At 58.1% G+C, this 25395-nt stretch overlaps 3 protein-coding genes across 4 annotated transcripts in view; 2 read left to right on the forward strand and 1 right to left on the reverse strand.

Moving 5' to 3' along the window:
- LRCH4 (leucine rich repeats and calponin homology domain containing 4) overlaps nucleotides 1–15240 on the forward strand; it is a 35195-nt gene extending 19955 nt beyond the window's left edge. Inside the window, exons 2-18 of one of the 2 annotated variants that reach the window (XM_063301797.1) lie at nucleotides 2549–2693; nucleotides 2803–2929; nucleotides 3309–3414; nucleotides 3523–3659; nucleotides 4823–4938; nucleotides 5110–5206; nucleotides 5388–5475; nucleotides 5587–5753; nucleotides 5965–6035; nucleotides 6342–6485; nucleotides 7113–7176; nucleotides 7584–7632; nucleotides 10873–10995; nucleotides 12325–12416; nucleotides 12657–12794; nucleotides 13019–13096; nucleotides 15094–15240. In XM_063301797.1, the coding sequence (XP_063157867.1) occupies nucleotides 2549–2693; nucleotides 2803–2929; nucleotides 3309–3414; nucleotides 3523–3659; nucleotides 4823–4938; nucleotides 5110–5206; nucleotides 5388–5475; nucleotides 5587–5753; nucleotides 5965–6035; nucleotides 6342–6485; nucleotides 7113–7176; nucleotides 7584–7632; nucleotides 10873–10995; nucleotides 12325–12416; nucleotides 12657–12794; nucleotides 13019–13096; nucleotides 15094–15201 (1850 nt within the window). In that variant the 3' untranslated portion in view covers nucleotides 15202–15240. Of the gene's footprint in view, nucleotides 1–2548; nucleotides 2694–2802; nucleotides 2930–3308; nucleotides 3415–3522; nucleotides 3660–4822; nucleotides 4939–5109; nucleotides 5207–5387; nucleotides 5476–5586; nucleotides 5754–5964; nucleotides 6036–6341; nucleotides 6486–7112; nucleotides 7177–7583; nucleotides 7633–10872; nucleotides 10996–12324; nucleotides 12417–12656; nucleotides 12795–13018; nucleotides 13097–13321; nucleotides 14568–15093 lie in introns of those variants that run through there. The other variant, XM_063301796.1, reaches the window with a different exon arrangement.
- Nucleotides 15241–15318: 78 nt separating this feature from the next.
- On the forward strand, nucleotides 15319–16799 carry SPAG7 (sperm associated antigen 7). Its single transcript, XM_063301821.1, has 7 exons — nucleotides 15319–15489; nucleotides 15615–15682; nucleotides 15767–15855; nucleotides 15934–16018; nucleotides 16104–16193; nucleotides 16347–16503; nucleotides 16604–16799. Exons 1-7 carry the CDS (start codon nucleotides 15408–15410, stop codon nucleotides 16723–16725), a joined length of 693 nt encoding a protein of 230 aa, XP_063157891.1. The 5' UTR covers nucleotides 15319–15407; the 3' UTR covers nucleotides 16726–16799.
- A 1163-nt stretch (nucleotides 16800–17962) lies between these two features.
- Nucleotides 17963–24875, reverse strand: ENO3 (enolase 3). The gene is made up of 12 exons (XM_063301807.1): nucleotides 24786–24875; nucleotides 24004–24089; nucleotides 23814–23909; nucleotides 23329–23387; nucleotides 22792–22861; nucleotides 22559–22692; nucleotides 22113–22335; nucleotides 19048–19245; nucleotides 18708–18909; nucleotides 18467–18575; nucleotides 18327–18385; nucleotides 17963–18221 (listed from the first exon to the last, which is right to left on the reverse strand). Exons 2-12 carry the CDS (start codon nucleotides 24086–24088, stop codon nucleotides 18152–18154), a joined length of 1305 nt encoding a protein of 434 aa, XP_063157877.1. The 5' UTR covers nucleotide 24089; nucleotides 24786–24875; the 3' UTR covers nucleotides 17963–18151.
- Between the last annotated feature and the right edge of the window lie 520 nt (nucleotides 24876–25395).

Consider the following 25395-nt stretch of genomic DNA (forward strand, 5'->3'; position numbering starts at 1 on the left):
CTTCCTGCCTCAGTGGATGTGCCAGAGCTTCTCAGTTTAGCCGCTGCCGCTTCCCAAACGCCCCATAAGCGAGTGCAGCATCTCCTCTGAAAGGGACAGCGTCGCCTTTTGGCACCCGTCTGTTTTCTGCCCCCCCCCGGAGGCTGTCGGAAGAAAAGCATCGCAAACCAGAGGCTCCCTTTGGCCGCTTGCTCCAGGGTGCGCTCACCCCCTTACGCACGCGTGGATCCGCGCCAGGCGCCTCTCCCTGCACTCCTCCCTCCTTGCCCCCCGGGAAGGGCGGGGGAGGCGGGCGGAGGGCTCAGTGCCCTGGGGAGGTGGTCAGGGCTCCTGTCGGTTTCGGCCTGTTTCTTTTCCGGGCCCACAAAGCCCTCCCCCCCCCCTCCAGAGGGCTCCCCTGGCCACGGGGGTTGGAGATTGGGCAGGTTCCTGGGTGGGTGGGGAATCTGCTCTGAGGAGCATGAGAAGGAAACCCACTGTTTCTGGGACGAGGGAGCCCAGTTTCGTCAAACCGAAATGGTTTCTTAGCAATGGGAATTACCTCCCAGAGAGATCCACGTTCCGAATGCTGGATTGCTTTCTCGCCCCCCTCCCCCCACGCACACTGAGTCTGGAGAGAAACACCAGTGTTACCAAGCCTCCCCCTTCTCCCCCCTCCAACGTGCAGATCACTAGGTTTGACCTGAGCAAGAGGTTGGCAAGGTTGGCCTTTGCCCAATGAGGCATGGAAGGGGGCCCTGTGATGCCTGGGGTGCGTGGAGCGGGGGTTCTGGGGACAGAGGTAGATGGAAAGGTGGAAAAAGGTGGAGGCAGTTCTATCTACCTCTTCCAAAGCGAAAAGGGAATGCCACAGATTTCCATTTCCAGATTGGTCACAAATGGCTAGGATGTACCAATGTCCACGTCGTCGTGATGTTCAGCAGGACAAAAAGTGTTGGTATTCTGACCGCTTCAGCATCTTCAGGCGCAGCCCACAGAGGGACCAAACAGAGGGTCAGCCATTATTAGGGATCTCAGAGTCTCAACGTTTTAGGATAAACTGGATTTAAATGTAGTTTAAAGAGCTGGGCTTGGCTTGTGACTCTAAAGAGCAGTTTCCCAGGACCTCTCGGCTGCAGTCACCTGCCCTTGGGACTTGCTTCTCTCAGGCGCCAAAAGGACTGTAAAACATGATTGGTCTCCTCCCTGGATGGCCAGACTGTGGACTCGACGGGTTTGATCTCCATGGCAAATGGACCACCACCACCACCCCCGCTCCAGGCTCAGAGAACAAGAAAGGGACGGACTCAGCGCTGACAAGGCAGGGTTGCAGGAGTGATGACGAGGGATCGTCTCAGGGGCCCAGAAGCTGAGAGGGCCCCTGAATGTGCTGCAGGTGTGGGTGGGGTCGTTCAGATGGGACACGCCTCCGAGGACACTCCCCCCCCTGAAGTTCTAGGAGGTGGACGCATGCTGGGCATACCTAAAGAAGCAGGAATCGGATTGCCCCTCTTGATTGTGAAGGAGATGTGCTGCCCAGCGTTGTACAGGGAAACGAAGCCCTGCATAATACAAAAACCACCTCTGAGGTTAGGCGATTGGCTGCCTCCCGCCCGGGGCTCAGGCCCGGCCGATCTGCTGGGCTTGGCAGGCAGTTCTCGTCCAAAGAGGAGGTTGCTCTTCAGGGGGCGAGCCCCTCTCTCAAGAAAGACCAGGCCGGCTGTGCCTCATACCACCCCAGGCCACGGTGGTAGTGTTCAATTTGGGGAGGTGCTAACCCAAAGGCCTTCAGGCGTCACCACCCAGAGAGTTGCTTCCCCCCTTGGGCTCCATAGCCAAGCACCGGTGTCCGGGGCCTGAGCCGGCACTGCTTCTTGTGCTGGGCAAGACCACTGTTGCGTCAGTAGGGCAATCAGTCGGTCCCACGACAGTCCAGGCCAGTGCTTCTCAACCTTGGCAACTTGAAGTCCACACAACTCCCATGCTGGCTGGGGAATTCTGGGAGCTGAAGTCCACGTATCTTAAAGTTGCCAAGGTTGAGAAACGCTGGCCTAGAGCCAGCTGAGATTGCAGTAGTGAATGAGCTATTCAGTATTGGGGGAATTCTTTTCACAGGACAAGCTCAGCATGGTGTTTCCCCACTGATGGCACCAAGCTGGTTCCCTTGGCTGTGATTTTACCATCATTTATGTAACTATGTAATGGGTGTTTTTATGCCATTCGCATCGATTGACATTGTTGCAGAAATGATGCAAATTAATGCCACTAATGCCAATTCGGGTTTAATGGATTTCCTTTCCCCTAAATCCTTCCCATTAAATCAAGGCTTTATTGTAGAACCTCTTGGCTTTGCCTCCCCAGAGGTCCCCACCCCAGCCTCTCTTCCTTGTAGAGATCATGCATCAAATCCTTCCAGGCTTTGGTGGATCCACAGAGAGATCCAGGGGGCGGGGAGGGGGCATATTGTAACAGGGCATCTTCCTCTTTGGCTCTCTCTCTGGGTTGGCAGGTCAGTGGGTCTCCTTGGAAAGTGTTCTGGGATTCTCATTCCGCCCCTCCTCCCTCACAGATCTCTCCCGGAACCGTTTTGCTGAAGTGCCTGAAGACGCTTGCCACTTGATGTCCTTGGAAGGACTGAGCCTATACCACAATTGCCTGCGCAGCCTCCCTCCAGCGATTGCCAACCTCCAGGCCCTCACGTACTTGAACATCAGGTACCCCGTGGGAGGGGGCCGGCCTGGTGTCAGCAGGGAAAGGGAGCAAACAGGCGTGCTGCTCTGCCGCAGAGCCCTTCTCAGCCAGCCATGCCTTCCTCCCCCTCAGCCGGAACCAGATCTCCGCCTTGCCCTCCTGCCTCTGCCGCTTGCCCCTCAAGGTCCTCATCGCCAGCAACAACAAGCTGGCGTCCCTGCCGGATGACATCGGCTCCCTCAGCAGCCTTCGCCAGCTGGTGAGTCTGCCGGCTGCGGAGGGTGGGCGACGGGGGCCCTCGGAGAGAGGGAGAGTCCAAGCCAGATCAAGCTTTTAGGGGCCCCCAGCTGGGAAATCTGTCGCTGCATCTGGGTTGCAAAGGTCCACGTGGCTGCGACAGTGTGGAATCCTCCAGTTGCTGGCCAGCTATGGCGGTGGTAGGCAACCCACTGAAAAACAGGAGAGGAAGGGGTTCGACCGACGGAGCTCGGAGAGCTCTTCAGAGTCTGAGCAGCAACCGGCTGGTTGCTGCTCAGCCCTGGCCTGCTCCTTCCCTTCCTCCTGCCAAGAGCATGGCAGGCCCTCTGTTTTGGGGGGCAGGGGGTTCTCACGCAGCACATTTGTGTCTTCCTGACCAGGACGTCAGCAGCAATGAGCTACAGTCCCTCCCAGGGGGCATGGGAAGCCTGGAGTCCCTTCGGGATCTCAACATTCGCCGGAACCAGATCACTGTCCTGCCCGAAGGTCAGGGCTTTGGCCGGCCGGCTCCCTGGGGCCGGTGGCTCGGGCGTTTGGGTCCCAGCTCAGGTTCTGCTCTGGAAGACTCTCCGACTGTCCCATTTGCCTCCTCAGAGTTGGCTGAGCTTCCGCTGGTGCGGCTGGATTTCTCCTGCAACCTGATTGCGCGTCTCCCGGTCTGCTTCCGTCACTTGCGGCACCTCCAGTGCATCCTTCTGGAGAACAATCCCCTGCAATTCCCACCTGCCCAGGTAGGGGGGCTGGCACCCGATGTGCCCTCACCCTCTTCCTTTGGGCCCGGCTCTGTCCGGACCCCCCCTGAGCACCTGCGCCGGTCCCCTGGACCGTGGCTTGCCACGTCCTCCCCTGGAGGCCAGGAGCCCCCTGCGGGAACAGTGGGAAGCCTGAGGCTGCCAGAGGGTCTCCCAGCCTCTGCCCCTCCTGTCGCCTGAGGCCTTTCCTGCACCCCGGACCTGGCAGCTCCCCTTCCTCCGAGGGTGCCCCGAGCAAAGAGGACAGGTGGGCACTGTAAGCCAGGCTCCTCCGACCCCTTTTCCTGGGTGGCTTTGGTGAGCTGATAGAGCAGCCTTTCTCAACCTTCTGACCCTGGAGGAACCCATGGAATATTTTCCAAGCCTCGGGAACCCACCCCCTGCCCATTCAGGCCCAAAGACAGGCCGGAAGTCATAGAATTCTTATATTCGTTTCATGGGAAGGCCTGTCTAGATGCATTAACAGCGTTCTTAAACTGAAAATAAGGAATGAAACGTTCCTCTTTAATGTGAAGGTGCCCGAATTTGAAATAAATTTTTAAATAAATCTTGACCTCCCAGGGAACCCCTCGTGACCTCTTGTGGAACCTGAGGGTGCCACGGGACCCTGGTTGAGAAAGCCTGTGGTGTTGGAATTAAGATGGCCCAAAAAGGAAAAGGAGGAAAATTAATCTAAATGGTATGGGAATAATAGAAAAAACAGGGGAAAGATGGCCTAAAATTATCCATCTATTTAAAGCATGATAAATTAAACGATGGCAATATGATTGGCTAAAGGGAGTCACTAATCATATATGGTGAATAAGTACATCCTAAATTCTGATTAAATAAGAAATGGAAAAGGCTTATTAAGAAGCTAGTGTATTGAATTTGAGCCTTTGTCCCCCTACTTCACACTAAAGCATTCAAAATCTTTATGAAGGAAACCGTATTATCTGGCACTCCAGTTTTCAGGCTCTCAGTTGGGCAGCTCATTGGCTGAACAAAGGCAGACTTGAATGGTTTGCCTGGGACTTGAAGACCCCTCCTCATCAAACCAGGGGATGGGTAAGGCCGGACGTGCAGTGGAACGCAGACCCCGGCTTCTCCTTCCGAGTGGCACGGTTGGTCTTTCTGGATTTGACCAGTCCCGTTTCCCGCAGGTCTGCCTGAAGGGCAAAATCCACATCTTCAAATACCTCAACATCGAGGCCTGCAGCAAGGCCAGGTCGGACCTGGCAGAGTTTGCCCAAGGACGCCCCACTGGCTTTGGCACGTGGTAAGGAAGGGGGTTGAGGGCGGCCACAGAGGGGTCTACCGGGCAGCTACCCACCTCGCCGTAACGCCAGTTTCAGCCTTTGGGCAGAGGAAGCGGCGTGGCCTTGGGCTGTGGTGGCGGCCGGGTCTCATTCTGGGCACCACCTCTGCTTCTTTCCGTCCCACCTTTCAGCCTCCCAGAGGACTTCTATCCTGCCCGGCAGCACGGGGGCCTCGACTCTGGCTTCCATAGCGTGGACAGCGGCAGCAAGCGGTGGTCGGGGAACGAGGTAGCGCGGGCCTCGCCGGGCCTTGCGGGCGGGACCCTGTCGTCCTTTTCCCCTGCTGGTGGCGGGAAGCCTGCCCTGGGCTGCCGGAGCAGGAAGGTCCCCCGTGGGTAGCGCAGACCCCCGCGCCTGGGTTTCAGCCACTACGTGGCTCCTCCCCTGAGGATCTCTCTCTGCCTCTCAGTCCACCGATGAGTTTTCAGACCTCTCCTTCCGCATCGCTGAGTTGGCCCGCGACCCCAAGCAGCTGAAGGAGAAGCGCGGCGGGGCAGGTAAGCGGCAGGCGAGGGGGTTGTGTGCGGCTGCCGGCAGGCCACATCTGAGGGGCAGGCGGGAGGCTGGAGAGAGGCCGGGCAGCTGCAGCCAAGCTCTTCTCTCCCCAGCCGATGCCAGCGAACTGGAGCAGATCGACTACATCGACAGCAGCGTGAATGGGGAGGAGGAGGAGGAGGAGGAGGAGGTGGCGGAGGAGGAGGGGACGGCACCCCCTCCTCTGGCAGGGAGGGCCGGCAAGGCGTGGCCCGGCTTCCCAGGGACGGCGTCTCACGAGGTAGAAGGAGCTGCCCGGGACCTTCCCCCCAGCTCTCACTGAAGCAGCAGAGCAGCCGGGACTCTGGCTCAGGCGGGCTTGAGATTTGGGGACGGGGAAGTATTCTGATTCCTGTTCTGTGCAGGACGTGCTCTGGGTGCTCGGTGGGGGCAGGAGGAGGCAGCTATGCCCCCTTGGCACTCTGACTTTCCTGTCCCCGGTCCCTCCATAGGAGCACCCGAAGCCAGCCAGGAGCTTTTCCCAGAGAGCAGGTGCTGCAGCAGAGCCAGGAGCAACTGGCAGGTACATGGCACTCCCTGGCTGGCTGCACTCAGCATTGTCTTGGAGAGGACTACAAGAGGCCAGGCCTTGCCCAGCCCTCCATTCTCCCCGGGCACTGCCAGTTCTCTGCTGGGGATGGTTGTGGTCCTCCCTCCCCCCAGGAATCAGAGGGCAGGCCAGCTGTCCTGCCCCTTGGGACGAGGGCCTGGAGACACCTTCCCTTGGTCTGCGGATCGGGTGCCCCACCGCCGGCTGGGCTTGGGGCCTAGCCACAGAAGGGGCTCCCCCCGAGGACACGGACTCGGTGACGTTCTCCCCGTTCCTTAGGAGCAGTGGCGGGGCCAGCCTTCCCAGGCCAGAGTTGTCTGCCGAGGAGCGCCGCCGCCCTGAACTCTTGCAGCTGTGGCAGGAAAGGGAGCGCCAGCAGCAGCAGCGGCCCCTGTGGCCCCAGGGGACCGAGAAGCCGGACAGGTGGTCATCTGGGGAGTTAGGGTGGGCACCCGCTGCATCCCAGCAGTGGTTCTGGGGCCCTCCGGTTGGTGGAGGTGCTCCTCCCACTGGTCTCCAATCAGCAAAGCCCACCATGACTGTGAACGAGTGGCCGGGATCCTCCCCGTTCCCCAGGTTCATCCAGAGGAGCTGCAGCCCCATCCAGTGGCTGCCGAAGCCGTTGGGCCTCCTGCTACGTGACTGCGGAGAGGCCCTCACAGCCATAAGCTGCCTGCTTCCCTCCAGGGAGCTCCCCTTCCCTCGAGCCTCTGGAGCGAATTGCCACCCCCTCCCCGCTTGTTCCTTTAAATTGCGAAGCGCCAAATAGTTGCCCTCAGTCACGTCCGGGAGGAGGAGTCGTTCCCCTTCTCCAGCAGACAGGCAGGCTTTGGATCGGGGCCTCCCTTTTCCAAGGCAGCCCTTGTCTCTCTCCCCATGCGCCTCAGCTGGTTTACCCCCTTTCCTCCTCGTTCCTTTGGAGGGGTTAGCTCCTTCTTAAAATCCAGCCTTTGGGAGCTGAGAAAGGGGAACAGGATAATCTCTGGACACCCAGTGGGACCATTTGGGGCTGCCTCGGTTTCCCCTGACGGTGCCATCTTGCTTCCACAGCAGCCTGGTGGAGAGCAGCAGCAGCAGCAGCAGCAGCCTCTCTCAGCTGAGGCCCTGCAGCCAGGTAGGAGCAGTGGGCAACTGCCGCCTTGTCCCTGGTTTACACGGCGTGCTCGTCTAGGGTAGTGTGTGCCAGGCAGCCTGTTGAGGGAAGCAGGCCTTCACAATGAGCCAGAATCGAGTGAATTTACTTTGGCGCTGCGTATTTTATGGACTAAGTAATTAGGGTTTGTTAAGCTGGGTTTTGTGTGCTATGTGGCTTCAGCCGGTGAGATGGGGTCTCCGCGTACGTGCAAGAGAGAGGGCAGGTGTGGTGCTGTGGGTGCCACGTCTTCTTGCAGCCCCAGCCGCCACCAGCTTGCCCTGCATGGTCGCTCAGTTGGGAGCGTTCCGGAGCCCTTGCTTGCCTCTCCCTCCCACTGGAAGGCCGCCGCTGTCCCTTGACTCCCCTTTTCCTTCATGGTCTTGCAGGGAGCCGAACCGCTGGCTGGTTCCCCCAAGCAAAGTCCACACTGCGCAGGTAGGTTGGCCTTTCATAAGAGACGCTGTGGGAGCCAGAGGGAGCTTCCCAGCCATTCTGTGTTCTGGTGGACAGGGGAAGGGGTGGGAAGAAGCTGCCAATTCCTGGGGGATTCTTTGCAAAGATAACCGTGAGCCGGGCTCGGCTCCTTGGATGGCTGGCCCTGGCTCCCATCCATGCTGCGCATCATGTACTTCCCTCTTGGGGTCAATAGCATTACACAGAATGCGGAAAAGGAGTTTGTAAGACATAGCAATTCAAGGCAGAAGATAAGAGGAGAGGTAGCTGAACCCGATTTCCGCCCACACCGTTTAGGATGGCCCCCCATATCTTTTGGTCCTTGCAAATCGCCCTTGCGTCCATTGCATCCACCTGCTGCTCCAGACGTTGCCTTTCATTTTTTAAATTTCAGTTTCTCTTTTTGAGAATCGCATGAGCTCCATCCATCCAGCCATCCATTTTTCAATTTTCCTCTTCATTCATTCATTCATTCATTCATTCATTCATTCATTCAAAGACCCATCTTCCGTCTTCTCTTTCTTTAGCAGTTCTTCCCTCCTTCCTCCTCTCTGTGCAAGCAAACCACCTCATCCTGGTCACTCACTCTCGCACCCAGTTCACGCTCATCCATCAGCCGTTCTTTCAACCCACATGCATCTTAAGAGTCCCCCTCTTTGTGGGGAGATGGGCGGTAATAGAAATTTGAATAATAAATAAATAATAAAGTACACCCTTCCCACCACGTCCAACTTATGTATTTCTTCTGACACCCTCAAATCTCACTTTTAGGTAAGACAGTGGGCAGAGGTACACTTTTAAGTGCTTCTTTCAACAAACGATTCCTCAAAAGAGACCACAAACAACTACTTTTCTACCAGGATTTGCGTGCCTCAGAGCTTCTCCACCCATTTTCTCATCGTTCATAAGCGGTCTTCCAAGGTGCAGAAATCCACCTGGTGGGTCTGGTTTCTTGCCTGGCTATCCTCCCCGGCCAAACACGACTCCCTTGGTCTTCGCTGTGTTACCTTCCGGGTCGGTCTGTCTAGTTGCATCCTGTGATGTCTCTAAAACGTGATGTAAACCTTCAGGTTCTCAGCCAGCAAACGAGCAGGGTCTGCACACAGGAAGGTGCACTCACTCACATCGCCTCCAACACACCTCAGCTTGGTGGTTTTCCTGTAGATGTTGCCTTACCAGGCCAGGGAATATTATCAGTGCAGGGGGACTGAAGTTTTCAGGCAGGCAGGCAGGCAGGCAGACGCTTGCCCTGCCCGTCTTGGTTGGGATCAGGTTGGGATCCTGACAGTGCCTTCGCGTTGCTTCATTTCTGGCTGTTTCTGGTCTGCCGGGCTGTTGGCTGAGGGGAGGCGTCCCGGGCTGTTTGCTTCCTCCCTTGACTGTTGGCTGTGTCTTCTCAACGGTACGTAGAGAGGGTTTGTCTTTTCCTGTCTGTTGATGGCTGATCTGTCAGAATGTCAAACTTCCAGAAATTCCTTAGCATCCTAGAAAATATAAACAACCAGCCAACCCCTCCCTCGCACTGATGGTATTACCCAGCCCAGTAATGAAATGTCTTCAGGGAAAAACAACCGAGCTCGGAGGATGCCAACCACCCAACAGTTAGCCACAAGCTACAGCTATTCCCTGCTATCGTACTGGGTGCTCCCGCCTGCTTCGTTTATGTATTTATTTATTGCATCATATTTCTATATATCCGCCCATCTCACAGAGGAGTATTCCGAAATACACGAAGATTTTTGCATTCGCATTCCCTTTGTATATGGGAGCAACGGCAGTCCTTTTCCAATTATCAGGCATGGATGTGTTCTTCACATACACGTTCAACAACAACTGTAGTTACTCTACAGGCCAGCTCCATTCATATTCTAATGTATCTGCAGTTACAACGTCTGCACCTGCAAACTTACTGCTTTTCAATGTTGCCAGAGTGTGTGTGACTTAGTTCCATCATTTTTCCCCGAAAGACTAACATTTATAATATTCATTTCAAATCCACTTCTCAACACATCCCTGTGATGCTCATAGAACTCTCTAAAATACTCCTTCCCGTATCCCTCACTTAAGCTTCATCTCAAACCGTTTCATCATCTCGAATTCCTTTCATTCTGATGCAGGACCGTCGTTAGCTCTTGTCACCCACGTCTAATCTCCCTTAAATCATTCTGCTCCTTTAATCGTAGCCATTTCTTTCTCTGCCTACCTGCTTTGCAACCTTTTCTCTCCATACATTAGGCAATGTAATTCCCTCATCATTTTATGCAGAAGTCACTTCTTGTGTGCATGCTTGCCTTATTCACAGCGCTTTCACTTGATGGTTGCACTGCATCCTTTTGGGTACTTCTCTTGAGAAGAACTCCATGCATTTCTGTGCCCTGTGCCACAGAAATGTGTGGAGTTGTACATGCCCTTTCTACTGTCTTCCATTTATTCATAAAAATAATAAAGGCGGGATAAAGAATGAATGAATGAATAAAATAAAATAAAATATCACTTTCCATTCATTAATTGGAAGATTAGTCTGTCTGTGAATACCTTTTCAAACAGGACTTGAACTTGTGGTCTTTCGGTTTTCACTTTCACTTCCTTTCCTTGCTTCAGTGTCCCTTCTTCCCCCACGAGCTCCACCCTTGAGGCCACCCAAAAACGGTCCCCCCCCATTCAGAGCCACTCTTCACTCCCATTCCCTTGTTTGTTCGTCACGCAAATCATTCGTATTTGCATTCATTCCTTTGCCACGTTTAAATATACGAACAGCCTGGCTTAGTCCGCATATGCTAACAGTAAGGACGGTAGCGGGCACTTCTGGCTCATTTTAACCCGTGTACCCAAGTGCGACCAAAGCCAGGTTTCCCCCCAAACGTGGTCACACTTTTCTGCAGGCTAGTATCTCCAATCTAAAGGCTACCTTACGACTAAGCCCACATTGCTCCGTTTCCGTCCAGTCTGTTGTTCCTGGCAACTTTTATCTTTTTTTTTTACTTCCTTTTAATTGATTTTACTGTAGTTCCTTGGCTGATCATTGTGAGTTGCCCAGAGTCGTTGGGAGTTGGGCGGCATACAAGTTTAATAAACAAACGCACCTCCTGTGGCCTGCATCCCACCAACTAGGTGCTATGTGCAGTGTGCTGACACCCACCCAGGCGCCCTGGCTGCCACTGCCCTTTCCAGCCATCCGGCAAGTGAATCCTTGGCCAACCTTTGTCCCTTCTGCCCATACAGACCCTCTTCTCTCTCGGAGTTCTACTGCTGCCAATCCTGGACCCCGAGAGGCCGGCTCAGTGCACAGGCCTTCCAGTTTCCTGTTCCGCTCTTCCTCCCAGCAAAGCATCCAGAGGAGTTCTGGTGAGTGTTCAAGAGAAAACCCTTCCCCCATGCCAGTTGGCAGACCTGCTAAGGGCCATCTGGACATGTTGCACAGAAACACGGAGGAGGCTTTGAACTGCCGCCGTTAACCCCTGAAAAGCAGCTCCTTGCTGCTGGAGGAACCAGGAAGGACTTTGAAAGGGAAAGAGAAGCGAGGGGAGGCCCAGGTGTGAGGAAGTGAGAGGGACCAGAAGAGGACGGCAGGCGCCATTATGCCTAGGGGAATTTCTCTCGGCCTTGAGTACTCGGGCTGTCCAGGGCCCTCTGGTGGAGATGAACGGGGGTGGGTGCGGGGTGAGCTTCAGAGGAGACCAGAGACTGCCTCGCAGAGCCCGGGGTCTGCTTGTCTCGTTCTTTCTTTATGAAAATTATCTGACTGCCTGAAACCAGCAAGACTCTAGGCGGCTTGCAGAATTTACACAGTAAATAGAACACACCCTTGAATGAAATTAATTAAAATATTAAAATAGCAATTTTAAAATTAAGTTAAAAATTAAAATAGCAACGAGAGGTAAAAGGCTAAAATTAGGGAGATATGGAAAATAGCATAACAGAGTTAACCTGTGAGATGTCCTGCCAGGAAATGGTGTCTACCAATTTGAACTGTTTCAAAAGGGATTAGTCCAAGCCGTGACGGGCTACTGGCCACAGTGGCTCTATGTACACCGGTGAGGCGTATATAGAACAAGGGGTCGAGGCCCCCAAAATGAGAGTTTTGCAGGCTCCGTCCTGCTCCTTGTGGTCTTCCCAGTTGCTTCTGGTTGGGGACCAGGAAGCGGCACGCTTGTCTAGTTAGGGTTTGGGCTGAGCCCGATGTGCTGCGGAGCCAGCTGAGCTGCCGTGGGTCCCTTCAGAAGCCTCAGTGCTCAAGTTCCTGATTCCCAGGCAAAAGTGGGATCAGCAGGGAGCGAGGAAGATGGCCCTGATGGAGGAATGCAAGGCAGCAAGGTGCAAAACATTTTTCAAGCCCAGAACGTCCAGGTAACATTTGGGAGCGACTGGCAGACACCTCCTTAATTTGGAGGAGGAGGAGAGTCCAGCTTGCAGGATTGTTACTAGAGCCAGTTTCAGTAGCCGTCGCTTTAGTCTTCCCATGGGGTTCTTGGCCTGGTCTGCCTAGGCGGGCTGAGAGGATCCCAACAGAGGGGTGAGCCCTAGAGGCGTGCTGCTGTTGCTGTGCGGGCTTGGACCCTTCTCGGCCAGGGCAATCGTTCCAGCCGGCCCAGGAGACACAGCCTGCCCTTCTGGGAGGCCCGGACCAAGCCTGGCAGTCGCACTCCGCTGACCTCTGCAAACAACCCTTTCCAGGCTCGCGCTCTCTTGAGCTTGGCAGCCCCTTGCGGTCCCGTGCCGGATCCCAGGCCCTGGATGAGCAGGAGCTCCTCAGTCAGCTGCGCAAGGTAGGGGTGCTGGCCGCTTGGCGAACACCAACCAAGGCAAGGTCATTCAAAACACGTGGCCTTTGCTATCGCCAGACGTAGCAGAGCAGCTCCCGTGCTTTGGCTTGCGGCCGGAGGGGCTGGGTTTCTCAGAGAGGGGCAGGGGGCAGGGGGGACTGGAGCTGGACCCGGCACCCAAGCTGGGCGGGGGAGCACCCTCCTGCTTCTCTTACCCAAGAGCCGCTTTCCCTCCTCCCCCAGGCGATCGAGTCCCGTTTGAACGTTACGCTGGCTGAGGACTTGGGCGAGGCCCTGGCTGACGGGGTCATCCTTTGCCAGCTGGCAAACCAGCTGTGCCCACGCTCTGTGCCCTTCATTCATGTGCCCTCGCCTGCTGTGGTGAGCCTTTTGGGGAGGGTGGGGACAGGTCTCGCTCCTGCAGCAGGGTGGCCGCAGAGTGGCCAAGCTGCCACTGCTGTTATCAGACCGCCCAGGGCTCCTGCAGGCTGAAGTTTGGTCATGCCTTGGCGTCCCCTGCCCGGGCTAGGCACTGCCCGTGCGTGTCCAGCAGGCCGAACCTCCTCGCTGCCCTCGGCCACCGACTCCTCTCTCCTTTGCAACAGCCGAAGCTGAACGCCCTCAAAAGCCGCAAGAACGTGCAGAGCTTCCTGGCTGCCTGCCACCAGCTTGGGATTCCTGAGGTGAGACTGGGGGTGCGGACCCGGGGGGGCTGCTCTCTGGAGCGACTGGCCCCCACCCCCTCCCCGCAGCTCCGTTCAGGCCCGCTTTCCCCCATCCGGGCCTGCTCTCTCACGCTCCCCCGCCAAGCAAAGCTGGGGGTGCCTCCCTCCCCCTCCTCCTGGGCTTGCTCTCTTAGCATTTACGTGCCTGTCCTTTTTGTCCTGTGTTCTCTCTGTCTGCCACAGGTGTCTCTCTGTGGTGCCTCAGACATTGCCCTGCTCCTCCAAGGCAACGCCCACGGCTTCCTGTGCCTTCTGGAAGCCCTGCTGCTGCACCCAGTGGCAGGGAGTCCCCTCGCCCCTGCCGCCCTCTCCGATCACCTCGCGGGCTTTGGCATCTTCTATGCTTGCGTCATGCTGCTGTTGTACTTTGCCTATTGCAAGCTGTGTGGCTGCTGCTGCTGCCGCTGAGGGTCTGAAGCTGGGCCCTTCCGCCAGTCACCCTCCCTGCGTCAGGATGCAGCAGAGATTCAGGCCTTGGTCAAGCTGCCCCCTTGCTAGGGAGACCTTTCCTCCCACGTCAGACCAGTAGTCAGCGCCCAAGTGCTGGGCGAGCCCTCCTTTCTTCACCAGGTGGGATGGGTTGGGGGCAGTCGGGAATCAAAGGCACTGGCTGCCCCACATAGTTCAGCCGGGGTTTCCTGACCCTTCGAGGCTGCGGGTTCCCTGCTACGTCAGTTCAGATTCACCGTGGCCTGGTCATGCTTGTGCCTTCCCCTTGGCCCAGTGCCCAGGAAACTGCTGCCTTCCTAAGTGCCTCCTGGGGCAGGATGGCTGCAGGTGTGCCCCACCTGGCAGCACAGAGGCCTCTGTCTGCTTGTTCCCGAGAACTGAGCTACTTCCAGCACAGCAGCCCTTCGCTTTAATGATGGCTACGCTTTCCCAATCCCAGTGTGGGCTCCCACACCCTTCTGGCCAAGAGTTGCAGAGCTTTCTGGCTGTTTCGCACTCTGGAACAGGCCCTGACTTGCTTCCCCTCTGCCTGCCAGCTGGGAACTCAAGGACTTGGCTTGTCCCCGGGTGGGCAGGCCATGACCTTTCGAGGGCTGTGGGCCAAATGGCTGCAACCTCCTGTGAGATCTGGGCGCTCAGTTCCTACTCTTGCTGTAACAGTGCATATCTTGGGGCACCTGGGAATGGTTTTGGAAACCTCTCTGCCTAAAGCTGCCCATGCTGGTGCGTGCCTGCATTCGAGGGTACCAGACTTGTGATCTACAACTGAAGGTCCAAGGTAGGGGCAGAAGAGGAAGGAACCCCGTGTGCCCCAGTCTCTTCACCTAGACCTGGCTTGGCACAACTCTGCTCCTCCTGAGCTGCCTCTGCCCTGTCCGGTGAAGCCCCCCCTTGAATGGAAATGCCTTAATGGGAGAAAGCGATTCTCCTTTCGGATGTAGGCCTTTCAATAATGCTACCCCTTTGCTGCCTTAAATATATTAAATTATACATATATATATTTTATACATACACACACACACACGTATATATATATTTGAAGAAAAGAGAACTATGGGATATTGTGAAGATTTGTCTTTTTACTGCGTGTACAGTATTGTAAATAGCTATTTATCGTTCTCCTCTGGGAGGAGCCCTTTTCAAGGCTCCAGCTTCTCTGTATTCTGCATCCTATAAACGCATCTGTGTGTCAGCCTCCGTCGCGCTGTACAGTCGAAGCTCCCCTGCTCGTCTGTTCTCCCTCGCCCCAATTGTGTACGCTGAAAAACGCAAGAAACCGTGTTGCAAAGGACAGACGCGTGGCTCTGCTCGCTTCGTGCTCCCGGTCTCCCGCGCGCTCCTCGGGGCAACGCGCCTGCTGCGGGGCGGAAGGGCGGGCCGGCCGGCCGCTCCCCGGCGCCGGCGGGGCTTCGAAGGCCCCGGGGACGCGGGACACCGCCCGCCCGACTCCTCGCGGGAGGGGGGCTGCCCGGGGTCGCCCGCTAACGAGCGCCTCCCGCCCGCAGGCCGACCTCTGCTGCCCCCGCGGCGGGCTGGACGACGAGGACCTGCCCCGCCTGGCCGCCACCGTGCAGGCGCTGCTGGAGACGGACCGCAGGACCGGGGCGGCCTAGGCCCACGGCTGGGAGGGCGCGGGGGGAGGGGAGGGGAGGGGCGGCGCGGGTGCCTCGAACCGCGGGGCGCAGGGCACGCCGGGAGCTGTGGTCCACCGCGGCGGGCGGGCGGGCTGAGAGGAAGAGGAGCGGCCTTCCGGCGCCGTGACGTCACCGGGGGCGCCGCGCAGCGGGCGGGGCCGAAGGCGGCGGCGGCGGTGGCGAAGATGGCGGACCTGCTGGGCTCGATCCTGAGCGCCATGGAGCCGCCCCCGAGCCTGGACGACCGCGAGGCCCGGCGCGCCAGGGGTCGGTGGGCCGGGGCTTGCGGGGGGCGGGCGGGCGGGCTCCCTCCTCGCGGGGGGCGAAGGGTCCGGCGCCCGCCCGGGCCCGCCGCCTGAGCCGCCGCCGCCGGGTGTCGTTTCTCCCCGCAGAGCAGAGCGCGCGGCTGCGGACGCTGCAGGAGCAGGAGAAGCGCCAGAAGGCGGCCTTCCGGAAGCGGGTCTGTCCCCCTCCCCGGGCGCGGGGCGGCGGGCGGCGGGGCGCGGGCGGGCGGCGGGTCGCGCTGACGCCGCCTCTCCCCCAGATGGAGCGGGAGGTCTCGGCCTTCATCCAGGACAGCGCGCAGCCCCGGCGGCGCTTCCGGCCCATGAGCAAGATCGAGCGCAGCATCCTGTGAGTGCGCGGGGGGCGGGGCGGGCGGGGGTCGGCGGGGGCTGCGGGCGGCTCTGACGCGACGACTGCTCCGCGCAGGCACGACGTGGCGGAGGTGGCCGGGCTGGCGTCCTTTTCCTTCGGCGACGACGAGGACTCGCGCTACGTGATGGTCTTCAAGAAGGCAAGGCCCCGCGCGGCCCCCGGGCGCCTCCCCCCGCGCCCCGCGCCGGCCCCGCGCCCGCCCTCACCGGCCTTTCCCCCGCCAGGAGTTCGCGCCCTGCGATGAGGAGCTGGACGCCTACCGCCGCGGGGAGGAGTGGGACCCGCAGCAGGCCGAGGAGCGGCGGCGGATGAAGGTGCGCCCGGCGCCCGCGGCGGGGGTGGGGGGAGAAGGAGCGGGGCGCGGTTGAGGGGCGCCTGCCCCGCCCCGCGCCCCGCCCCTCCGCGAGGGTCGCCCTGCGCCCCCGTGCGCCTCTAAGGGGGCGGGCTGTCCCCCGTTCGGTCCCCAGGAGCTCGCGCAGAGGCAGGCGGCGGAGGAGGCGCTGCGAGGCCCTCTGGTGGTGAACCCGCAGAGCGACTACAAGGAGAAGTACAGCCGCTTGATCGGCAAGGTGGCCGCCAAGGACGCCGCCCACGCCATGGAGGCCAACAAGGCCTACGGCTGCGGTGAGTGGGCGGGGAGGGCTCCGCAGGGCGAGAGCGGCTGGGCCCTCGGGTCCCCCGGGGGGCCTCTGGAACCCCACCTCCTGCGCTCTCCACCTTCCAGTTCCAGTCGCCAACAAGAGGGACACCCGCTCCATCGAAGAGGCCATGAACGAGATCAGGGCGAAGAAGCGGCTGCGCCAGAGCGAAGAGGAGGGCTCGGCCCCGCCGGCAAAGAGCTCGTAGGGGGTCCAGCTGCCTCGCCCCCGGGGCCGCTGCTGTTGGGGGGACTCAGCGGGGACGGGCAGGACGCCCCACCCTCCTCCCCTTCCTTTCTTGAATACTAAAGCTCTAGCTAGAGTCGCTTTTTAGCACGGCCGGGGAGAATAACTTTAAAGGTTGCGCCAGCCAAGGAGAAGAGGTCGCCATGGACGTACGCACCTCCAGGGGTCCCTGTGCGCGAATGCGCATCCCCCTCCCCGTTCTCCTTTTCTGTTAAGCTCTGTTATCCGGCTTGGCTGTGACATTTGAGTCACACAAGGGGCCCCCTCTGTGGCTTACTTTTTGGAAGGCTGGGTTGTGGGGCTGCAGCCCCCTGGCTTTGCCATCCAAATTCCCCACTTCTACCCCATCTGCAGCAGGCATCTTCGTTGGGGCTGCGGCTCGGCCTCTGCCCCTCACGAGGAAGGTGACCCGCTGCCCCCGGAAGACCTGGAGTTGAACTACCTCCTCCTCACCGCTTACGCTCGCCCTGCCAGAGGTCCCCCTCCCCTCCCCCTCCCGAGAGCCCCGTTCGTTGGTGTCCACGCAGCTGAGCTGCACATTGTGCGAGAACAAAGTCCACCAGGAAAGAGCAGTGGCGGTGGGGCTTCCTTTGGGGCAGGGCAGATGTCAGCGCCTTTATTACTTAGCTGGTCTCGGCTCCCTTTGGATGACTTCAATAAGTGTGTAAATAATGCTGGATTTTTATTCGCTTCTCCCTCCCTGTCGCTTTGTTTTGGGAGCTGAGACACGGAGGGGTATCCCAGAAGCCTGGTTTTAACATCTGGAGGGGGATACCATATCCATGTCCCATTAAACACTTCCTGTCAGCGTTTTGTGTTTGCTTCCAGTTCTTTGGAAAGAAGAGACAAGATTTTGTATTTTTGTTTGTGCAGGTAGGAAAAGCTGGCCAAGGTCCCACATTATTCCTTGGAATGAATTGGCAGCCATGTGCAGCATGGGTGGGCCTGGGCTGCTCTTGCCTTCTGGGCTTGCTTAGGGCTTTCTGGGGCGGGTGGGGGCTAGACTTCGGGTCTGACTTCACTGCAGGCATCCTGCCTGCCTGCGGTGGGGATTCAGAGCTTGGCCTTGCGAAAGTGGGGCCCTTGGGTAGGTCGGCTCTGTTCAGATGCATGCCAGGCTCCTGGACAAAGTGGACATGACAGACGGGAGCAGGGAGCCCCAGGTCACCCTTTCTCAAGAACGACACAGACACACACAGTAACCTGGCACAGCAGCCTTTCTGTTCAGCCCCCCAAAGTGGAGTTGGGGAAATTCCACAGTTGTTCTACAGTTGTGTTCAGAAAAGAGACAGGGATGAAACCCCAAAGGCCCCCCGCTGGTGTTGGGACCATGTTTTGCAGGCAGAGAAGAGGTTGCTGTCAGCCCCCTGGCTCACCATCTGGAGCTCTCACTTGGCCAGAGGATGCCGGAATTTGCGCCCAGCAAAGTGTGCTTTATCAGCCAGCTCTTCCTCGATCCTGCAAAAAGGCAGAGAGTGGCTGGCCTTAATCCACGGCACCCTGCAGCAGACTCCCCAGAAGAAGATAGGGTGGCAGCGGGGGGGGGGTGTCTTGTCTACTCACCTCATCAGCTGGTTGTACTTGGCCAAGCGCTCCGAGCGGCAGGGGGCTCCAGTTTTGATCTGCAAGTGGATGCCAAGGTATTATTTTAGGAGGCGGCTGTGTGCCCTGGGAGGATAGAGGCAGGGCTGCTGGTCTCTCACCTGCCCAGTGCACAGCCCGACCACCAGGTCTGCGATGAAGGTGTCCTCGGTCTCCCCGGAACGGTGGCTCACCATGACTCCCCAGCCGTTGCTCTGGGCCAGCTTGCAGCTGGAAGCCAAGAGAAGGAAAAGCTCAAGCAAGCAGGCAGACCGCCACCCAGGAGGGATTCCCCCACCCCTCTTACAGAGGGGCCACCCGCAGGCCTTCAGCCCCCCACCCACCCACCAGCAAGGTACTCACGCCTGGATGGACTCCATGACAGAGCCAATCTGGTTGACCTTGAGGAGGAGGCAATTGCAGGCCTTCTGCTCCACCGCCTTCTGGATCCGCTTGGGGTTGGTCACGGTCAAGTCATCCCCCACAATCTGGATCTGCACCTCGGTCAGGAATTTCTTCCATATCTCCCAGTCATCCTGGTCAAATGGATCCTCAATGGAGACCACTGAGGGAGAGCGGCGAGAAGTCAGTTCTCCTGCTCTGATATACATTTATCGGCTGAGGGCCAAAAAGAGCTCCTGAGTGCACACTGGGAGCCAGCCCTCCCCTGTTGTCTGCCTCCTTGGCAGCCTGTCCTCATCACCTGGGTAGTTCTTGATGAAGGTCTGGTAAAGCTCCCCCAGCTTCTCCCCAGAGATGTAGCGGTTCGGGTCGTCAGGAGACTTGAAATCCAGGTCGTATTTGCCTTTGCGGAAAAACTCGGAGGCAGCCACGTCCATCCCAATGACCACTTTGTCGGGGTAGCCAGCTTTCTCGATGGCGCTCTTCAACAACTCCAGGGCTGCAGGGGGGGAAACTGGTGGATTGAGGAGCACCCCAGACTCTCGCCCAAACCAGCTGCATTGCAGTGCCTGAGCAAAAGAAGCCCCTTCCAGCTCTGAGTGAATGCGGGGGGGGGGGGGTCTGGATTGCAGGACCACCTGCTGAGATCTCCAGCCTGCCTGTGCAATTCAGGCAAGCTGGCGGCAATCCTTGGAAAGGTCGACTGCCATGTTTCCGCTGACAGATAATGCTGCAACTTTCTAAAGAGATGTAACGCTGGGGAAAAATTATTCTGCTGGGTGACACAAATGGACAAGTGGGAACGAGATGAGAGAAATCAGAAAAAGTGGCCGGGCCGTTTGTGGGCCCAAGGATTGAGAACGGGAACCGTTTGCGGAGTCTCTGCTTCGAAAACCCTCAGTTGGTTCGACTATGCAGCTTAAGCCCAGGCTGTTCGTACTTAAACGTGGCAAAGGAATGAATGCAAATACGAATGATTTGCGTGAAGAACAAGGGAATGGGAGCAATGAGCGGCTCTGAAACGGGGGAGACCATTTTTGAGTGGCCTCAAGGGTGGAGCTCAGGAAAATGGACCCCAAAGAAAATGAAAGAAAGGGAGAGAGTTGGTCAGTGCTGATGGGAAAGAGACAAGGGGGTGTGATGTCCCCTTGGTTGTTTTAACGTTTGTGTCAGTAAATTTATAGGGGATTGTTGTGTGCTGCTGATGTTAGAGATGTGTTGTCTCAGGATGTGATTGTGTGCAAGCTGATGGTGTGTTGTTGGTTGAGAAGCAGTTATTTGCCTTGAACGGATGGGTTGTATGTTTGTGAACAGAAGCAAAAATCAGTGCGAATGAGAGCTTTCAATCAGCCCCGTGTGGCGCAGAGGGGCAGCATTGCAACCGAAAACCCTCCCTGCGACCCAAGTTTGATCCCAGCGGAAGCCAGATTCTCGGGTAGCCGGCTCAGGTCGACTCAGCCTCCCATCCTTCCGAGGTCGGTAAAAGGAGCACCCGGCTTGCTGGGGAAGGGGACAACTGGGGAAGGCAATGGCAAACCACCCCGCTATGGTCTGCTGAGAAAACGTCGCAAAAGCGGCGTCCCCCCAAAGGGTCAGACATGACTTGGTGCTTGCACAGGAGACCTTTCACCACAAGAGCTTCCACCCCCTTTGCTATATGAAAATTAAAGTTGGGAGTATCAGGTGACGCATAAAAGTAAGTTGAATGCAGTGGGAATGGGCTTCTTCAGAAATGAAAATGAAAAGCTGCTGAAGGAAAGTGGACTGCATGCAAAACGTGGAGGTCAGGAAATAATTTATCTTGAGGGGGTTTGGTCACTGTGCGGAAGGAGTAAAGGTTGAATTGCACAGTAAGTATGAGAAAGACGTGTGAACGGGTTGAGAGGAGAGAGTCCTGGCTGAATGGAGCCGAGGCGGCTCTCCAGAAGAGGACGTATGAGGCAGTGGAAGCAGGCACAGAAAGGTATGGGGAGCGAGTGAGGGGGAGGGTCCGCCCTCTTGCCTTCGATGGCTTAGTCGCTTGTGCTTTGCCTGAGATTGTGAAATCCCAGATCCTAAAAGCCAATCGCTCAACGGGAAAAGTGTCAATTGAGGTACCAAATACCTAAGGGGGACCAAGCCAAATGCTAACAGAGTAACAAAGCAAAGGTCAGCCACCTCTACATTCTCTTCAGCAACAGAGATGTGTTTCACCCAGAAACTGCGGCCAGCAGGATCCAGGGGCAGGAGTGAGGCTGGGGCTTGATAGGAGGATGACCGGGGAATAGATGCTCGAAAGAGTCCAGCTTTCCAGGGCCAGGTTAGTTGCATCCGAGGCGCCAAAGAAACTTGCCGATGGTCTGTCAGAGACATTCTGGATGGCAGGGGCAGCGCCAGATGCCAGAGGAGAGTGAACCTCCAAGAAGCAGGAAGTGGGGGATCGGGGTGTTGCGGCTAGGCCAATGTCAGTGGGGGCGGGGGAAGATTGTTTCCAAAGAGCATGAGTTTGCCAAGAGCGAACATTGCAGGGGTGACCTTTCTTCATTCTTCGAGCCTGTGACCTCGATCGTGTCTGGGAATGCTGTCGACACAATCTATCTTGTTTTCAGCAAAGTGTTTGACAAAGTATCTCAGGATAGTTCCCTTGCCAAGGGCTGAAGGCACGACAGGTGAGGGCAGACAGAGCTGGTCTACCCAAGAGGGCGTGGTGATGATGATGAGTCCATGACTGGGGGTGGGGGAGTCAATCCCCTTCAGCGGATGTACCCAGCTGGAGGGATGCTTTTGGCCGAATCCCTGCCCTGGCAGCGGGGGGAGACTCCACGGCCTCAGGGACTCTCCCCACTCTACGATTCTGTCACCCTTAAAGAAATTGGCTTCCCCTTTCCCAAGAGGGGTTCTCCATCTACTCTGCTCAGGTGAAGATGCCTTCCTAATTTTCTCCATTTAAATTCTTCCCTAGACTTTTTCTAGTGGAATGTGGCTTATTATTACTTTTTTAAGAATTCCATTGTTTTGATGGAACTTGAACGGCTTTGATTTTAGGAGGAAACTTTATGCACTTTGGGCTTCTGTTGTCTTGAGGGCAGGGTCCCAGCAGAGGGAGGCAGGAGGGGCTTGGCCTCTCCATGAAGCCCCTCACTCAGACCCCCAGTGCAGCCTGCACCAGCCCCAGCAGGAGCCCTGTGCTCCTGCCCTCCCAGCCATCACTGTCTTCCTCAGCCAGGGCTCCAGTTACAGCTCTGCGGTAGTTCAGCTCCAGCACGCAAAGGCTGAAGGGCGCAGGCATGTGAAACACAATCCGCTGGGGACGAAGGTGGCTGCAGCGGCCAGCTGAAAACAGCCTGTCCCGGGCCCCTCCCTCCATGGCCACTGAGGCCCCCTCACCTTCGTTGTTCTCCAGGATGTTGGGGGCGAAGCCACCCTCGTCCCCCACGTTGGTGGCATCCTTCCCATACTTGCTCTTGATCACCGCTTTCAGGTTGTGATAGACTTCAGCCCCGATCCGCATGGCCTCCTTGAAGTTGGTCGCCCCCACTGGCAGGATCATGAACTCTTGCATGGCCAGCTTGTTCCCAGCGTGGGAGCCCCCGTTGATTACGTTGAAAGCCTGGCGGGGGCAAGTAGGTGCTGACCCCTCAGACTACCCACTGAAGACCCGCCCCCCCTCAAGGCCCTGCTGGGCACCTGTCCCATGTCAGTTCTGCACCTTCCCACCCAGAGGCACTTCTAGACCCCCACAAAGTTGCTCTCCAGCTCTCTTTCAAGACCCCCCTTAGCTGAAGCAGCTGAGCCCCCCCACTTGCCCCCCCCTCTCTTGCTCAGGCACTCACAGGCACTGGCAAGATGAGCTCCTTGTTCCCAGCAAGGTCTGCAATGTGGCGATAGAGCGGGACCCCTTTTTCGGCTGCCCCAGCCTTGCACACGGCAAGAGAGACCCCCAAGATGGCATTGGCCCCAAACTTGGCTGTGGAGGGAAAGGGGCCAGATGTGAGCTCCGGCCCAACCTCAAGATAAGGCTTCCCCACCGGGGAGGGGCGAGGGGTGCAAATGCATCCCCACTTACATTTGTTCTCTGTTCCATCCAGTTCAATCATGAGTTTGTCAATCTTTTCCTGATCAACAACACTAATTTTCTACCAGGGAAAGAAAAAGGGGTGGGTTAATCTTCCAGAAGTTTCAAATGTGGAGACACAAAATCAAGAAAAAATGCCGAGTTTCATCTTTTGTTCTTAAGATTTATTAAAAAGTCCCTGTTGATAAGAGAAATGGGGACAAAGGCCAACTGCAGCAATGCAAAATTCCTACCCCCCCCCCAGCCCCATCTAAAGGCCCTCAAACTCTTGTGTTCCCGGGCAGTCAGCCTCTCCCCTGAACAACAGGAGCTCTGAGGTGGAGCTCGGTCTTCAGAAGGGCAGGAATCAGGTGCAGGGAAAGGCCCCTGGAGCATGTGAAGACTGCCATTTACCAGGAAGTGGGAGACCCTCACTCAGTACCTTGGAATGATGCCACAGAAGGCTTTAGCGCCTGCTCTCCCCTCTCCAGCATCCCCCCAGGCAGGGCCGTGCTCTAGGGCTGGAAAGGCCCCCACACACACACTCACCTTCTCGATCAAGGCAGGGGCAATTGTCTTGTTGATGTGCTCCACGGCCTTCAATACCCCTGTGTGACAAGCAACCAGGAAAAAAAATGCAGGGTGTCAGCAGGACAGGCTGAGCCCAGAGGAGCCAAGGCCTGCTGGAGCAGCCTGGAAAGGGTTAGGGGTAGGGGCCAGGGGGCAACAGGGGGAGGACGGGACCTGCTCCTTCTCGGAGCTGCCCAGCAGGATGACAAACGCTATTCCTGCAGGGGAGGTGGACGGAAAATGCTTGCCGAGGGGTCGTCGGTTTGCTGCCATGCTTTTCGTCCATCCCCTCCTGAGAAGGGCTCCTGCATCATGTCATGGCAGCGAGTTCCACCAGTCGTGGATTGCCTCTGCCCATCTTCCCGCTTCCAGGCTTTTGGTGATCACCCAGCCCCGCAGAGACTTTGGAAAAGGGATTTTGCCACTGCTGCCGCCCCCCCCCCCCCGTATTTCTTGTCCCTCACCTTTGCCCAGGTATCTAGCTTTGTCTCCATCCCGCAGCTCCAGGGCTTCATAAATGCCGGTGGAAGCACCGCTGGGCACCGCAGCCCGGAAGCAGCCTGTCCGAGAGAGACGGGGTCAGTGCATCCCATACCTCCCACTTTTGCACTGGGTGGGGGCACCCAAAGCCTCCACCCTGCCCCTCCTGTTTACCCTTGGCGGTGTGTAGATCAACCTCCACCGTAGGGTTCCCCCGTGAGTCGAGGATTTCTCGGGCGTGGATCTTCTGGATGGACATCCTGTGTGGGTGAGGGGGGGTGAGCAGTGGAGCCACACCCCTTCAGCCCCAGCCCTTGCTGGCCTGTCTGCCCACCTGTTTCTGAGGAGCCAGGAGCCAGTCTGTGTGCTGGGGGTGGGGTGGGGGGTGGAAGTGCAACCCAGAGGTGGGAGGGAGGGGGCAGCTGCCAAGACTAAAAATAGCCGCTCCCCCCTTCTCTTCTGCTTCTGCTGGAAGGGCAGGCCAGTGTTGGGGCAGCAAGGAGACACCCGAGGGGCAGCTGGGACATGGAGGGGCAGCTTCGAGGGTCCTTGCAGTGCCCCTGCCCAGGGGAGGGGCCGGCCTGGGTTCCAAAGCTCTCTGAAAAGGCCCCACTCTGGGGCGGGTTGAAGACCCACAGACCCAACAGACACATTGGAGAGGCCAGGAATGGCCATCTGAGGACAGGCTGGACTGGAGGGGGCCCTTCTCTGGGGCTGCCAATGCTCCCACATGTTGTTTGCACAGCCAGGAATTCTGCCCCCCTCCCCCCTTCCTCTGTGCAGAACAGAAACTGGGGCGCCGGTCCCTCTCCAACGGGCAAGGGCTCGCTGCCCTGGGCACCCACTGGCACTGGAGAGAACCCCTGGGGGCCTTGTCCCGCCCGCAGCCGCACACCTGCCTCTCCCCCCCTCCCCCTGCCCCCAATCCAGGCCCAGCCGCCCGCCGGCTCGCTCACTTGCGTGGGATCGGGCTGGCTGCGCCGGAGCTGCTGGCAGTGGCGGGGGCGACCGGGCCTGGCCAGGAGCCTTTATAGCCGAGGCTCCGGACAGTCCCGCCTCCCCGCCCGTGGCTTAGGGATCATCGGCAAAGGGCCGAAAGGGCGGCGGCGGCGGCTGGAGCTAGGGCTCCCTGTAGGTCACCAGCTTCTCCCCCCCCCCCCACGCCCCCGGCTCCTAGCAGCTGCCGGGCGGAACTGCCCGAAGAGGCCGCCTTTCCCCCCGCCCGCCCAGTCCCGGTGCCCTGGGCGCGGGGCCGGTGTGCGGGACGGCTCCAGCCGAAGCCCCTCGTTAGGCGCCAGGGAGGCAAGAGCGCGGCGGAGCGAGCTAACCCCGAGATGGTGCTGCTGTTGCCGCCGCCGCCGCCAGGCCGCCCACTCCTGTCTGCCCCCGAGGGAGAGGGAACTTTTCGGCCCCAGCCGGCTCCCGCGCTCCGACCCCGAGCCGAGGGCGCTCCGGCGCTTTGGGGTGCCCACGGCTTTCTCCGGTCGCGGAGGGCCGTTTTTAAGCAGCCCGAGCGGCCGCTCTCGCCCGGCCGCGCCTGGGCTCCGGGGGAAGGCCCCACCGACT

Source organism: Candoia aspera, chromosome 4 (assembly GCF_035149785.1).
Source record: "Candoia aspera isolate rCanAsp1 chromosome 4, rCanAsp1.hap2, whole genome shotgun sequence".
NCBI lineage: Eukaryota > Metazoa > Chordata > Lepidosauria > Squamata > Boidae > Candoia > Candoia aspera.